Raw genomic sequence first — 15,760 nt, 5'->3', positions numbered from 1 at the left:
GAGTAGCTCCACTACTCCATGAGAGATGCTAGTGATTCCTTGTAGTGCTGGCAGTCCTCCCAGGCTTTTGCAGGCAGAGTAGCTGAAGGGCGAGTTGACTTTGGTTCAATTGTTGAGGACAGCAGGCACGACAGGTGGATCTGGGGCGAAGTCAGTTGCTGCCCCTCAGTTCTTGCTTTTTACAGTTCTTTGGTGTCCTTCTTCTTAGGTCGGTAGAATCTGAGTTCCTCATGTCATGGGGCCACATAAATCCAGTATTTACAGGTGTTAAGGGGAAATGAACTGTAGTAGCAAATGGGCTACTTACCCTTAGGGTCACCCCCTATATGACCACTTCCTGTGGGAAATGGGCATAACCCGGTCCGAGAGTGCCTAATCAAAGTCACTGACATTGGTATGCTAAATCACTAGCCATCCTGCTGGAGGAGGTGTAAACACCCTCCTCTGGAACAGGCACTGTTTCTGTCCTCCGAGAGCATGGACTCTTACCCGCAGAAGGTCAAAAACCTGTCTGTGGTGGCAGGTTGGACTGTACCAGTGAGCCAACACACTAAAGGACTAGTAGGTTTCAGGGGATACCTTTAAGGTACCCTCGGGATGCACGTATTAATAAATCAATCAGTCAATGGAATCAGTGTGGGTTTATTAACACAAGGTGTTTGATAGCAAACTTTAACAACACAAAAGGATGATGGACGGAGTGCTGACAATGCAAACACTCACCCCCAGTCACAGATCTGGGTTTAATCCATCGTTCTTTTGCTCACCATGCCACCCCAGTTTGGACCCAGCCATATGCAAATCAGTCTTGACCCTGTTCCTCATGGGAACCGTCCAGCCCGAACTGCCAGGCCAGGTCCTCCCTGGACCGGAAACAAGCATCCTGGGACCGGTTTCGGGGTTTCACCCCTCATCAGCCAGGCTAGCTTGATTCCAGTGGCACAGTGAGCAAGGGACCCACGTCTGGGCATACCCTTCCCACTTAGGGCAACTTTAACAACACAAAAGGATGATGGACGGAGTGCTGACAATGCAAACACTCACCCCCAGCACCACTCAGCAGTTCGGGCTGGACTGTTCCCATGGGGAACAGGGTCAAGACTGATTTGCATATGGCTGGGTCCAAACTGGAATGGCATGGGCAGCAAAAAAACGATGGATTTAGGCCCAGATCACTGTACTGGGGGTGCATGTTTGACAATGTTCAGCATTCCGTCCATCACTTGTTGTTTTTGGTTTGATAGCAAACACCATAAATTTCATTGAAGTCATTATGTAGCTGGGAAGCTTGTTTTGACCAGCACCCGGTACATGCCTTAAGGCGGCTTCCCTGCTCATCTATAATGTCCACAAATTGACTTAGAAATTAAACGGGCCTATCTGCTCATGCAGACATGTCTATACATGTAGCATAACGCACCCTGCTTTAGGGCTCCAAGGCCTGCTATAGAGGTGACTTACATATAACCCATGCAGTGTCCTTGGCATGGCATACATGGACTGTGCCATGTCATGTTTTCAAACATGGTTAGCAAATTGTCACACAGCCTGTGATGGCAGTCTGTGTGTAATTGTGTATGTGGGTCCCTTACAGTGGCGCAAGGCATGCGTCAACCCCTAGGGACACTCTTTAGTACCCATGCTCTAGGTAGAAGGGTACCATTTCCTAGGGACTTACAGGGTGCTAAAGTCCAAGCCAGTTGAGTTATAATTAGACTTTACTTGTTTTAGGGGAAAAGAGCACTGTCACGGAGGTCTGATTAGCAGGATTCATTGCACTGTAAGAGTCGTAAACCAGCATTTAGTAGCTCTAAAAGGGGCAAAAAATGGGGGGACAGCTACAAAGAAGTTGTTTCCGACACATAGGCTTAGTGAAACAGTTGAGAGTTACAATTATGACCGATGTCAACTAGCATCCTCAAATACGTTTGGTAACACACTGGAACAAAGATCACAAAACCAATTTATGTTGTGATGTAACAGCGAAAAAAAAGAGAAAAAAAGTATATAAAAATCACAGATTTGTGGCAAAAGGATGACCCTGGGTGAGATGACGTTTTTGTCCCTGCAAAGCAAAGTGGGGATTATATGGTTTGTGTAGTGGTGATTAGACAGGGGAATAGGCAACATAATTCTGTACAAGTGGCGAAACACAAAACAACTGGAGTAAAGACACCCCAAGAAAGACGCAAGAGCAAAATAAATCTCAACATTAAGGGGATATGTTACAGAAGTGAAAATTATGGACACATGGCTAACACAAGTGTCCAGGATGGAAGATGACTAGCAAATCCTGTGGTCACAAGTGGCACTAAACTAAAAACTGTAGAATTAAGAGCGGAAAATGAAATAAATGAGGCAACAGTGTCTGATGGTGACAGTCGATTGAGGTGAAATTGCTTTTCAGATGGAAGGCAACAAATTAGAGGGACTTTTTGACTTGGTTAATAGTGAGGGTATGCATGCTTTTTCATTCGGGAGCACAAAAATCAATTTCATACCAAAGGATTTTCACTTAAACATGTTGGTTAAGTAGCCAAAATTGTTTAAGACAGACATTAAGGCGTTAACTTAAAGGGGAATACCATTAAAGCAGGAAGGTTATTTTTTTTTTATTTTTTTTGTAAGTATGGTATACAGAATAAGGTTAACTGCAGGTAAAGTGTATATCACCTCAAACGGGTGACAGTATCAGTTGGGTTCATCAGAGAGAGTTGGGACACACCCTGGATTCCAATGCAGAATCTTCAATAATACTGAAGGACTTTGTTGTTGTGGAAAACGTAGACGGCAAGAGTGAACTTGAGAGATGTCTGGCTGAGAAATTCTCAGAAGTGTTTAGAGAACATTTCGCCTGTTTAAAGTTTACATGCATAAAATAGAATTAAAACAAATAATTCAGAACCCAAAGTCTGCAAACTAAGGGGAGTCCTCATTATGTACCACATAGAACAATATTAATAAACCTGAAAGAGAAGGTATCACCGAAGAGGCTAAAGAGACTGGTTAGCCCTTGGTTGTGGTACACAAATGCAGTGGATACACAGAACTTTGTTTTGACCTGCAATAAATAATTCAATAAATGTAGTGTTATTGTGGATATATACCCACTGTCCAACATCACAGAAATGACCTAACTCAAGGGTGCCAGGAAATTATCCATGTTTGAGTTTCTGTCAACCTATCATCTGGTCAGGTTAGATGAGAGCACAACAAAAAAATCTAACACCAGCCCTCGCTATGTTTTGCACTTCCAGAATGCCTTTTGGTCCTATAACCATGTCTCTGTTTTTCAGAGACCCATGGGCAAAGTCTGGAGAGGTTTAAGCGGAGTTAAGATGTATCACATTGATATTTGTTGATATTCTGGTCCTCAGATGAAGGATGACAGAGAGAATCCAGTTTCACATTGGAGAAAGAACAAAAAAGATTACCAGGAATGAGGAATGTTTTTTGGGTCGCAGTGTCCACAGTCAAGGAATAAGACTGAAAAAAGCGATGAGTACCACAGAAAACCTGGCAGCACTTATGAATAAGTAAGAACTGGTGAAGTTTTTAGCAATGTCAGAATATTCTATCAAATGAATCAGGCAGAAACAATGAAGATAAGCATGTGCTTGAAGAAAGTAGTGGAGTCCGTTCAGGGTTCTAAACGTAATGAAGAGTTTAATCAATGATGACAATGTTAAAGAGAATTAGCACATTTGTCGTCCAAGGTTTTGATAGGAGAGGAAAGAAATTTTTTGACACAGTGTCTGAAAGAATCGGAATAAAGTTTCTTGTCTATTGAAAATGAAGCTCTTGCCATTCACTGGACCATCAGGACGTTTAATAAAGTTAATTTTGGGTAATGAGGTCATTCTAAAGACAAAACACAACCCGTTAAACACATATTCATGAAGAAAAGTTTTGATTCAGTGTCAAGCCGAATCTGCAAATGGGATGTGGCTCTACAAGAATTTTACGATGAGGTCATATATATTATAGAGGTGGGCGGTGATCTCTGCTCCGCAAGTTCAGCGCGAATGGCATAACCTCTTTGCATAGTGCGGCAGAGTTGTTTTGGTCACTTCACGGAGTTCCGGTCCCAAACTCCACCCAGGTCTAATATATTACTGTAGCAAAGAACATGGTAGATGGCTGTCTCTCAAGAGTAAGTTTGACCGATTATAATAAAGATGAGAACGTGAGTCAAAGTGAACATGAATCCTGTAGAAAAGTGCCTTTTTTGACATGGTTACCTCCCATTTTTTGCCTGGTAATTGATGTGACTTAGACTGAAAGTGCATTTGGGTCCTGCTAACCAGGTCCCCAGCGGCAGAGCTCTTTCCCAAAACTGCACAGTTGTTTCCCCAATTGGCAAAACCATTAGTACCCTCTGTAAATGCCACCGCTGGTACCTAGGGCCTTGGGTACCAAAGAGGGTCCCTAAGGGCTGCAGCACCAATTGTGCCACTATATGGGACCACTCACCAAGCACATGACAGGCTGTCATTGCAGGCTGCGTGTCTTGGTGCAGACAAAAGTGAAAACACAACATGGCACACACCCTGTGTGCCATGTCCACTTTCACTGCATACAATATATGTAAGTCACGCCTCTAGCAGGCCAAAAAGCCCTACGTTAGGGTGCATTGTATTACACAGCACAGCAGATATATCCCTGCTATGTCTTTGTCAAGTCTCAGACATAGTAAGTGACCATGGAAGCCATTTTAAATACATGTGCTGGACACGGGTCAATGCGAGTTCCCCAGTTATATGATGGCTTCACTGAAGTTAGAGATGTTTGGTATCAAACATCTCATATTGGGGAACCCGCACTGTTGCCAGTGCTGGATTTACCAATACATGCACCCAGAGGGCACCGTAGAGGTGCCCCCAGAAATCCTACCAGCCTCTGCTGTGCTCACGGACTGGTTCCTACCAGCCTGCCACCCAAGACACTGTTCTGGACCATTAGGGTGAGAGCCTTTTGCTCTCATGGGACTCAGAACAAAAGCCTGTCGAGGAAGAGGGAGTACAGCCCACCTCCCACAGGATGACCTGCTGATTAGCCTTCCTAAGGCAGCAAGCTGCAAGGGGCTGCCGCCTTTGAAATGTGAATCTGGCTCCCCTTCCAGGAGAGGAAGCCACCCCCTGTTCAGAGCCCATTTGGCACCTGAACAGATGGGAAAATTAGCTAGGAGGTAGGTGTGCCACAGAGAGGCTAGTACCACCTCTAAGGTGGGTTACTGCGAAGTGGACACGATTTTTCCAGAGGTAGCCATCTTTGAGCTGGCTTACCTAGAATTCTTGGACAGGGTTACACCCACTTCCCACAGGAAGTGGTCATATAGGGGGATGTAGTGACCCCAAAGGTCAGTAGCCCATTTGCTAATACCGTACACACCCCTAACATTCCTAAATTCAGTATTTAGGGGAGCTCCTGGCACCAGGGAGGCAGATCTCGCGGACCTGAAGAAGGACACCCCAGAGACGCAAAAGGGATAACTGAAGACCGCTGATGGACTTGGCGCCAAACACTGCCTGCCAGCTTCGACCATTGTGCCAAAGCTACTTCATCCACCAGCTGCTGAAACTTCCAAAAGCCCAGGAAGACTACTAGCCTTCACCCACCACCAGGGAAATCTTGTGGTGTAGCGGAGCTGCTCCCCTGAATTCTTTCAGGCACCCAAGAACCACCGAAGAGAGCACTTCAGACTGCCAAAACCACAGCCTGACAGCACCACTACACCAGAGCCTCCTACCTCGTGCTGAAGTGGGCAAACGGTGCCAACCTGGTCCTCAGCTTCTCCAGACACAAGGTCCATCGTGGGTTTCCTCACTGCGACCCTCACACTGACGCCTGTAGCCTCTATGAGCAGCCCCCCCACCCCAACCGCAACCACCTCCGGTGACGGCAACCCTGGCGGTCCACTGCACCTCTGCATCCAGAAGTCCCGGACTGAGAAGTCTATGACCATTGGTGTTTCCGTGATCCGCAGGCTCGTGAGACTTGCGCTCACTTGTTTGTTCACCCAGACTGGTCCCCCAGTCCTCCCCTGCAGCCTTTTTCTGTGGGCCCAACTCCATGGCAACCGCCACCAGTGACGGACACCCGACGGTCCAAGAACCCTCTGCACCTGGCTACCCAGGACCAAGGAAGAAGAGGACAAATGGTGTACCTCCATAACCGAGCATCGCAAGTCGTGAACCCACTCAGTAGTTCAACCAGACTGGCCTACTGGCCAGAGACTGCAGCTTTTTTCAGCAGTGACTGTTCTCCAAAGGAACGCATTGGGCATCTGATGGTGTTTTGCACTTGATCATCCCCTGCCGCTTAGGGTGTGCAGTGGGTGCTGCCATGGACCTTGCCCACTACTCACCTTAACCCCAGGAGATTGGTCTTTTAAGTTGCTGTACTCTTGCAATTAGCAGAACGTGTTTTTTTCTCCCATAGGATAACATTGCAGAAATTTCATTTTGTCCACTTTTTAAAGTGAAAACAATTCCTATCTAAAAGCGCACTTACCTTAACGATTTTTCTTAGATGCCTAAACATATATAAAAAATACTTGCTATTTTTATAAATTGGTGTGGATCTCCTTCTTGAGTCATGTGCCATTTATTGACTATTGTGTGTATTAGGCGATGTCTTGCACTCCTCTGTATTCAAACTAAGGCTGCTCGACCACACTACCCCTAAATAAAGCACTTTGGGATTGCATAGCAAGCCCTGTCCAATCACTGGGGAACCCCTGGACCCTTTACACATTATTCACATATCACATAAAGAGCCAGCTTTCTCCATTGGTGGTGCAGCGGTGGGATACAAGTCTTGACATCTACTGTACTACCTGGCTGATAAGTGATTCCACTGAGGAATCTGAAAATTGCCTTTAGTTAAGTATTTTTTTCCACTATTTGACTTTTTTCTAAATTGTTTTAAATATCTGTAGGGCCTTTAAGTCCCTTTAGCAAAACTCCTTAGAACTTAAAATAATAAATAAGTTAGGTCCTTTAGAAAAGTACTTAACAAATGTGTTTTGAAAATCCTTTAAAAAGTTCCCAACTACTTTAAACACCATGTCTGAGCAGGGGACCTTCCCAAGAGCTCAACCTGGCACCCCATCACCACCTTAGGGTACCCCAACTTAAGAAGCTCTGTAAAGCATGGAAACTTGCCACAGGGCCTAAACCCACAAATGTACATCTGCAGCAGTTGCTGGCAGAGAATGATAAGGCCTTGGCCAGTAGAAATCTCCCCACTCGAGACGAGGAAGAACATGCAGAGGTGGAAGAAGTCGAAGATGACTCCAGCTTTGCCCTCCTCAGACAATACCTTAACTGAGAATACTTCTGGTAGTGTCTCAGAAGACGTAGACACTGAAGTTGCAGATCTTCAGAAAGTAGCCAAGAGGACAGCCTTAGAAGCTAAACTCTTAGCTTCAGAAAAAGAGGGAGCTGAGGTGCACTTGAGACCAATCTCTGGTGGCAGCAACTTGCAATTTGACTCAAATTAGGTTTGCAAATGGAAGGCAAGCCAATGGTTACCCTGTAGGAAACTGGACTTCTCTTTGCAGGGCACGGGTACTAAAGAGTGTCCCTATGGGTGGCAGCATGTATTATGCTACCCTAAGGGACCACTCACCAAGCACATGACAGGCTGCTATTGCAGGCTGTGTGTCTTGGTGCAGACAAAAGTGAAAAGAGCCTGTGTGCTATGTCCCCTAAGACTGCATACAATAAATGCAAGTCATCCCTTCAGAAGGTCTTAAGAGCTCGAAGGCAGAGTGCATTTATATCACATGTTAGGGCATACCTTGTCCCAGGGTTCCTAGTTCCACCAAAAACATGATGGTTAAACCCTTTGTTCATGTAGTACATCAGGCAGCCCACCTTAGAGGCAGCCTGGTAGTGCAACACTCCTCCTTGCATAGCTAATTTCCCACCTGTTCTGGTACCAAATGTGCCTCAGAGCAGGGGGTGGCACCTTCCAGGAATAGGGGAAGTCGGGTTTGCATATCAAAACTAGCAGGGACTCTGAAGTCCCAGGTCTTGGTATGCAGATTCACTAGCCATCCTGCTGGAGGAGATAACACCTTCCTCCGGAGCAGGCACTGTTTCTGGCCTCAGAGTGTGGGTTCTCATCTCCAGGGAGTCAGAAACTTGCCTCTGGTGGCAGGGTGGTCAATACCAGTCAACCAGCACATTCGAGGACTAGTAGGTTTTCAGGGGGCACCTCTAAGGTGCTCTCTCGGCGCAGGTCATAATAGATTAAATATTGGCATCAGTATGGATTTATTAAGATGGATGAGGTGCTGGATACCAAACACCATAGGTTTCAGTGAAGCCATTATTCAGCTGGGTAACTCGTAATGACCAGTGCCCAGTAGATACCCCATGATGGCTTCCCTTTTCACTTGTGATATCTCGTAATTGAACTAGACATCACAGGGGCATATATGCCGATGCAGATATGTCCTCGCATAAAATAACATGCACCCTGCCTTAGGGTTCTAAGGGCTGCTGTAGGGGTCCTTTTCTTCTTGGTTCGGTGCTTCCGCTTGCAGAGGTGCAGTACACCATCAGGGTTGCCATCACTGGAGGCAGTCGCGGTTAAGAGGGGCTGCACAAAGAAGCTGAGGGCTGAGTGAGGGTTGCAGTGGGGAAACAGTAGGGGTGACATACATATCTTAGATGCAGTGACTCTGGCATGGCACACAATGCGTGTGACAGGCCGTGTTTTCACTCATGATTTGCACCATGTCCGACAGCTGGCAATGGCAGTCTGTGTGCAATTTGTAGGTTGGGGGCCCTTAGCGTGGCATAATATATGCTGCAGCCCTGAGGGACTCTCTTTTAGTACCCATGTCCTCGGTATCAGGGGTACCATTTATTAGGGGCTTACATGGGTGCTAAAGTGTTTGCCAACTATACACAATTAGATTAGTTTACCTTGTTTTAGGGCAAGAGCACTGGCACTGGGGACCTGGTTAGCAGGAACCTAGTGCACCTTCAGTCGAAAAACCTCAGTGGTATAACGCAGAGGTGACCATGTCAAAACGGTCACCTTCCTATAGTGGACATGTGTTTAACCCAACCATCAACTGTAAACCTTTCACCTGTGGGGTCTTTTGTGATTAAACCTCCCATCAGCCCAGAAGAGCATCCTACTATGCTAGATGCCAGAAGTGAACTGGGGGCAAGGGAACACAAAAGGACCAGGAAGAGCAAAAGTAGCAAAAACAACAACAGCTGAAGGAGACCGTCTGGATCAGTGTTTTCAAGGTAGGTGGCAAACAGACTTGAAAGGATTAGTCATTCCTTTCGCAGTCATTTTTAACATATCTAAGCACATTTGTAATTTTATGACCGGTAACAATTATACATAGTGAGGCACATCTGAAGCCAAGGTCTAGAGCTAATTAGTGTGAAGAATATACCCTGAGAGGACAGGGTAGAACTAAACAATCCTTTTGTGAGGACAGATTCCCTGGGAAATGCCAAGTTCTTTGATCTGTGGTGAAATCTCAAAAGCAAAAAGCAAAAACATCAATCTAAGTGAAGACCCCTGCAGCCAATAATTCCCTAGGGTTCACAAATAGATGTACACACAGCCCCTACCTGTATTAAGAGGAGAGGTCCCATCTGAACCTCCCACTGCATAGAGGAAGCCCCCCAAGACTGCAACTGCCACACCCAGGCGTCTTGTACTCATGGATGCCACTCGAGTCCACTTATTCTCCTTTGGATCATATCTACGTAGAGACAAAAACAGAAACTAGGCACTCTGTAGTTGGATTTGCAACAAAAAAAGAGCATCATAAATTTAGAAATGTACATTTCGGGCAGGTAGTTGGATTGTTGAATGTTTTAAAGTCACTGGATAGGGAAGAAGTACCTTGCAACAAGACTGTGATGCATGCACACATTGGCTTCTTTGTTTGTGAAGGCATCCAGGCAGACAACACTGTATGAGAGACGTCACTCATGGATAAGTTAAAGATATTGCTCAGCGGAAACAGCACTTCAAACACGCACATGCCAATGCAGGAGATCATCTTACTTAGCAGGCGCTGCTTCCTTCATTTGCATAACAAGTGCATCAATCAAGCAGTCGACATGAAGCCTAATTTCCAAGTTCACTGAATACTTTTACATATGGATTAAATGTTTTAGTTCCTTCCTGCCCATTAAATGAACTAAACCATTAGAATGTATTTTAAAGACTTTTGCTTCAAGAGCGGTTGGATACGATTTCATAGAAAAACGATTTCATGGGATACCACTACTGAGAAACCATTGCAACTAAAATGTTTAATGGAAATGTTCAGAATGAATGGCGTTCACTATTATATACAAACCATTCCACAGAGTGCCTTTTTGCTCGAAATTGGCTTTTGCAGGTTTATATTTTAAGATGTAAATACAATGGATGCCCCCTTCCCTGAACCCTAAAATCCCTTTGTACACCCCACCCATCTCTGAACCGTAAATCCCCTCACTACCTCCAAACTCCGCCCATTCCTTATCCCTATCCATCTTGTTACGCTGGATCGCCAACCACTTCTGAATGATTAAAACCCCTGACCACACCCAAGCTCCACCGATCCCTGAGCTCTAAAAACAACCTTCAACGCCCTTAAACACCACCGATCCATGACTCTTAGAACCGCTAACGTCTAACCATCCTTTAACCCTAAAAAATCCTTTCTACATCTAAATTCCATCCTGCCCTGAATCCTTAAAAGCCCACACTACCTTAAACTCCACCCATACCTAAAAAAAACTCTTCACCACCCCCAACCTCTACCCATTAGTGTACCTAAACAAACCCTCGTCAGCCCTAAACTCCACCCTTCTTGGACCCCTAAAACCTCTCAATACTCCTATACTCCACCCATTTCTGAGCCCTAAAGACACCTCCCACCCCTAAACTCGACTCAGTCATGAACCCTAAACTTAGTAGATTACGGATACCTGGGGGGCACATGAAAACCCAAGACTAGCCCTAAACATTAGACATCCCTGAACCCAGAATACCCTCACTAGTCCTAAACTTCACCCAAGGGTAATGCAATTATGGATTCTTCCTTACATTTTTGATGTATTTGTTGTTCCTTAAAACTGTCTTTCCATGACTTGGCTTCCTCCAAAATGGTTTCTCAGTTTTCGTTTCTCCATTAATTCACATATCATTGAAGAACACCTCTACACTTAGAATGGGGTTTTAACCTGAGGTGCTTAATGATGATGTTACTGTCCTTTCCTAAAATGAGAAGCAGTCATTTAACACCTGCTAGCTTAGAATGCTCTTACTATGCATGACATCACAACACCCCAACCCAGGTGTGTTTTAAGGACCGAGGCCTGAACAAATTGGTGCGCTCAAGTTGAACAACTGCAGGGAAGGAAAGACTACATTTTGTTGAACTCTGTTCAAGGGCATATTGCTTTCCACTGAAGTTCTTAGAGTACTCACAATAGCAGGGGGATATCTCAATATCATTTTTAAAAAACCTAAAATATCCAAAATATCGTAGCACAAAGAGGTGGATGAGGTAAACCAATTTTATTGCCTTCTCCTATGTATGATGTCGAAATGCTAACTTTTTGGGGGCAGATTTTAAAAGAATGCTACAGAAATTACAACAACGAATTCTAACTAAAGGGAAATCTTGCAATCTTCCTTATGCGTGGTGAAGACCTTCATGGTACCCCTGCCTAATAGATGTTTAGGACACCAGAACCGACCTTCAAAGACCGCCTGCACTACACAAATTGCCTAGAAGATTGATTTTTCTCACTACCAGGAGACAGAATCGCATTATATTTTGAGCTAGACATAATATTATTACCATGTTTTTGGTACAGTGCTTCAAATTGCACTTCTGCAATTGTTACTATTACTCATTTGATGATACTCACACTCGTTAAACCAGTGTCAAGGCTGGGAGCCCGAGTCTGAGTGCTGAGACGAACTCTTGGTCTTCAGATCAATGCTGGTGTACGAGGGGAGCATACACTCACCGAGTCATTTTCATGGCATAGTCATCATGAAACAAATACTCAGGAAAACTCTCTACGTGGCCATTGCAGTTTGATTTACTTTGTGTGGTTGGTTTATAGAGCAGCCACTATATTTCTATTGATCCTATTAAAGGTGATTTGTCCTTCAATAAACTATACATTTTTGTGCCTTTAGACAAAATTTTATGCAGGTGATTTTGCACTAGTATTGAGGTAACAATTCTAAATAAGGCCAGTCACTAAATACTAGGCAATATGAAGGATTTAGAGCCCAAACTGTGTTATGTGAAGCAATTTCCAGCTGGAGCCTAAGGATAATTGACCCATTCTAGTAAGGACACTATACTCTTTGGAGAAGAAACTTATCTAAATTGTTGTCTGCAGGAGTACAGGCTACTGCAATAGCTCATACAATTTATTCATGTAAAGAGAAGATGCCTCACTTCTGGATGAAGATTACAATCTTCCCTTAAGTATACAAATTATTCAGAGAAATATATTATCACATACAAGGGAGAACCACCACATCCACTGTTTCTGATCAGACGGACATACCAGGCTTCTCTTTGCAAGGCATCAATTGTATTATTCACCATAAAAATATAGGACCAGAGAGGAGGCAACACACAGCAATCAACATGTAATGCTTTGAATCTACCACATGTTACTATCTTATGTAAGCTTCAGTACCTGTACGTAACTTGACAACAGAGAGCAGAAGCACTCATTTAGAGGAGCAAAAGCATTAAAATACTGGAGAGAATGGGTGAAAGGAGAATAATAAAAACTATTTAAAAGTTTTCATTTTCCAAAGTTTTTGCTTCTAGAAAGCTATACTAGAAAAGCACAGTAACCACACAGCACACATACCACTGCGAATATCCACTTCATGCAACTCCCATCCATCATGGTCTTGCAATAAAGGGGACAGACTAAAGCCATTCTGATCTGCTTCACTGATCATGCTGAATGAACATTCCTTACTGACAGGCTGATAATTTGTTAAAACGTACATTCCCAATCCTTCTCTTGGCCACAACTTCCTTAATAAGACTAAAAAAGGAAGTGGAACATTTTTTGCTTCAAAATACCTTTCAACAATGTTGAGGCAGGAGACACCATCCTGTCCACCCACAGCATACAGATATCCGCCAAGAACTGCCACTCCCACACTGGTTCTGCATGTGCTGGTGGGTGCCACATCACTGCTCCACTGGTTGGTCTTCGGGTCGTACCTGCAAACAAATAAAAGGAAAACACCATTATATGAGATCAAGCGCCCTAGGACTCTCAGATCCCCTGAAACCTCTGTTAAAATAAGTGTCAACCTCACCTTTCAACACTATTCAGGTACGATGAACCATCATGACCACCAACAGCATACAGAAGATCATCGAGGACGCTGACTCCAACACCACAACGCCTTTTACTCATAGAAGCTACCATGCGCCATTCATTGGTCTGGGGGTCGTAGCGTTCCACACTTGAGATAGCATCACCACTGCACCAGCCACCCACTGAAGACGAGGAAAACAAACCACTAAGTATAGTCACAGTGTATACCTCTGTTGTCAGGAGGAGAATGGTCACACCATCAATTAACTGTATGTCAAATCAAGAATGCCAGTGTTCAGTAATAATGTCTAACCCATCAAAACAACGTATGATATGTTACTATGGAAGATAGTTGTCCTTTCCTTTCAGTGGCTGAATGGAACACAACATAACAGGACATGAAAGTTATCTATTAATGAAAAACTCCCCACACTCCACAGCAGATTGCGAGGAAATGCCATGTGTGAAACACACTTCCCAAAGATCTTAATTTTACATGAAGGGGAAATCAGTTTTCATGATGACTGATAATCAAAACGACTTAGAAAATGCATTTATTTTCTTTTTTTGGACATTTCTCCCTAAAAGCCAGGAGACCGCTCAAAATGAGAAGCATTTCTATACAGCAAACACATTTGATGACGTTTTAGACCAGAAACACATCGCATTAAAAAAAAAAAAAAAAAAAAAAAAAAAAAAAAAGGGGAAGAAACCGTTATGCAAAGACAAAGTGATAAACAAATGAAATCCCCACTAATCTGTTTGGGTAGGGACAGCTCTTCACGGAACACCAACAAACATTGGATTGAAATGTAACCATGTGAATGGAAAAAAAATAAAAAAAAAAAATAATTAAACTATCAGATCCCATTGCCAGAGTTTTCCTTCCTTAAGGAATCAGATTGACCGACCAACAGACAAGGCACCAGACACTTTCAGTGCTTGCGGCAAAATGACTGTTTTAGTCCAAGATTTTTTAAAAAAAGCCTTATACAAAGCACAGCTAACTTCAAGAAAATCTGTGCCTCCTCGGACTGTATTCTGAATAATAGGAAAAACAAACATTATCACTACAAGAGAATCATTTATCCCAATAAATGAGGAGTTAAGAAGGTCCACAATCAAAACAAAGCAAACTCCCATTACCCGTCTGAAAAACAACATAACAGGAAGATTCGATCAAACGTCAGTACCACAAGGGCAAAACCACAGAATGCTCATTCCTTAATAACTGAGATGAAATAGCATACAAAACATATTTGTCAAAGACATGAAGGGCTAAAGAAAGTCTACAATACAAACACTATAATTCATAGAAAAAAAGTAAATCGCTCAACTCAAAATAATATGCACTTTAGGAGCACAACGTAGCCTTGCTGAGACATTTGGTTTGTACCAATGACACTAGGAAAAGCTAGGCCAACGCTACATACGAAAGGTCATGCCATCTGTAAACATTATGATCTTTACAGCCAAAGCCATTAAATTATTCTCTTCTTTCACTACCAGCATATACCTGCAAAGAGCATATACCTGCAAAGAGCACTTCCCCGCACCGTATCGGCTTGCGTGGTCTGGTCCTGGGCCCCTGCATGAGGGGCCGCTCCTGTGGAAGTAACAGATAATTCTTGGCTTCATCCACCAGATCCCTAAACAAAAGGATACAACAGTGAACTGCATTACATCAGTGTCAATGTTGAGTAAACGTCAGTCAGCTGACAAAAGAGTAAAGGAATACTCCCAATTAATGAGAAAGTTGTTTTTTACAATTTAAAATGCAGCTTTCAATTTATAAAGAAGTGAAACTGTACACTTTAAAGTCTTCAAATTCAAAGATCTTAGTGAAACAGAGAAAAGACTTTTAGAAAAAGGGATACAACAGGTGCCAGGGAACAACGGTTGATGAACTGTGAAGTACTCTCCAGTGAGCCACTTATTTGTTTCGAACAGTGCTTCCCAACTTTTAAGAACCAAAACCTAATTGTCAGACCACCAAACGTTTGCGACCTACCTAGCTTTAATGGGCATGAGACAGAGTAATTATTTAATGTAATGCAACAACTGCTTGTAAATATCACACCTTGCCCACGCCCCTTGATAGTGGGCTGTGGCCAAAATATGAATCTATCTATAAACTTTACAGATTGTGAACTGCACTAGAGTCTGGAGTTAAAACACTTTACAGAGTGGGGGCTGGCCTGAGGCACCAGTTCACTAAAACAAACAACCCTTCGGAAAAATCTTGGTGCAGATACCAGCAATTGTAGCAAATCTGAAAACCCCTTTCCAAGTATGAGGTTAGGCCTCATTTCAACTTTTGTGTTGAAATGAGGTCTAGAAGTGCATTGTGAAATATTATATACACACACACACACACACACACACACACACACACACACACACACACACAC

At 43.6% G+C, this 15,760-nt stretch overlaps 1 protein-coding gene across 1 annotated transcript in view; it reads right to left on the bottom strand.

Annotated features, from left to right (window-relative positions):
- KLHL20 (kelch like family member 20) overlaps positions 1 to 15,760 on the bottom strand; it is a 155,424-nt gene that overhangs the window by 60,250 nt on the left and 79,414 nt on the right. Inside the window, exons 6-9 of the mRNA XM_069232038.1 lie at positions 14,883 to 14,998; positions 13,348 to 13,531; positions 13,106 to 13,249; positions 9,609 to 9,742 (exon numbers count right to left, since the gene is read on the bottom strand). Coding sequence (XP_069088139.1) covers positions 9,609 to 9,742; positions 13,106 to 13,249; positions 13,348 to 13,531; positions 14,883 to 14,998 — 578 coding nt within the window. The remainder of the gene's footprint in view (positions 1 to 9,608; positions 9,743 to 13,105; positions 13,250 to 13,347; positions 13,532 to 14,882; positions 14,999 to 15,760) is intronic.

This window comes from Pleurodeles waltl, chromosome 4_2 (genome assembly GCF_031143425.1).
Source record: "Pleurodeles waltl isolate 20211129_DDA chromosome 4_2, aPleWal1.hap1.20221129, whole genome shotgun sequence".
Lineage (NCBI taxonomy): Eukaryota > Metazoa > Chordata > Amphibia > Caudata > Salamandridae > Pleurodeles > Pleurodeles waltl.
Note: the sequence above shows the minus strand (reverse complement) of the source record. Positions and strands in the feature narration are given on the sequence as shown.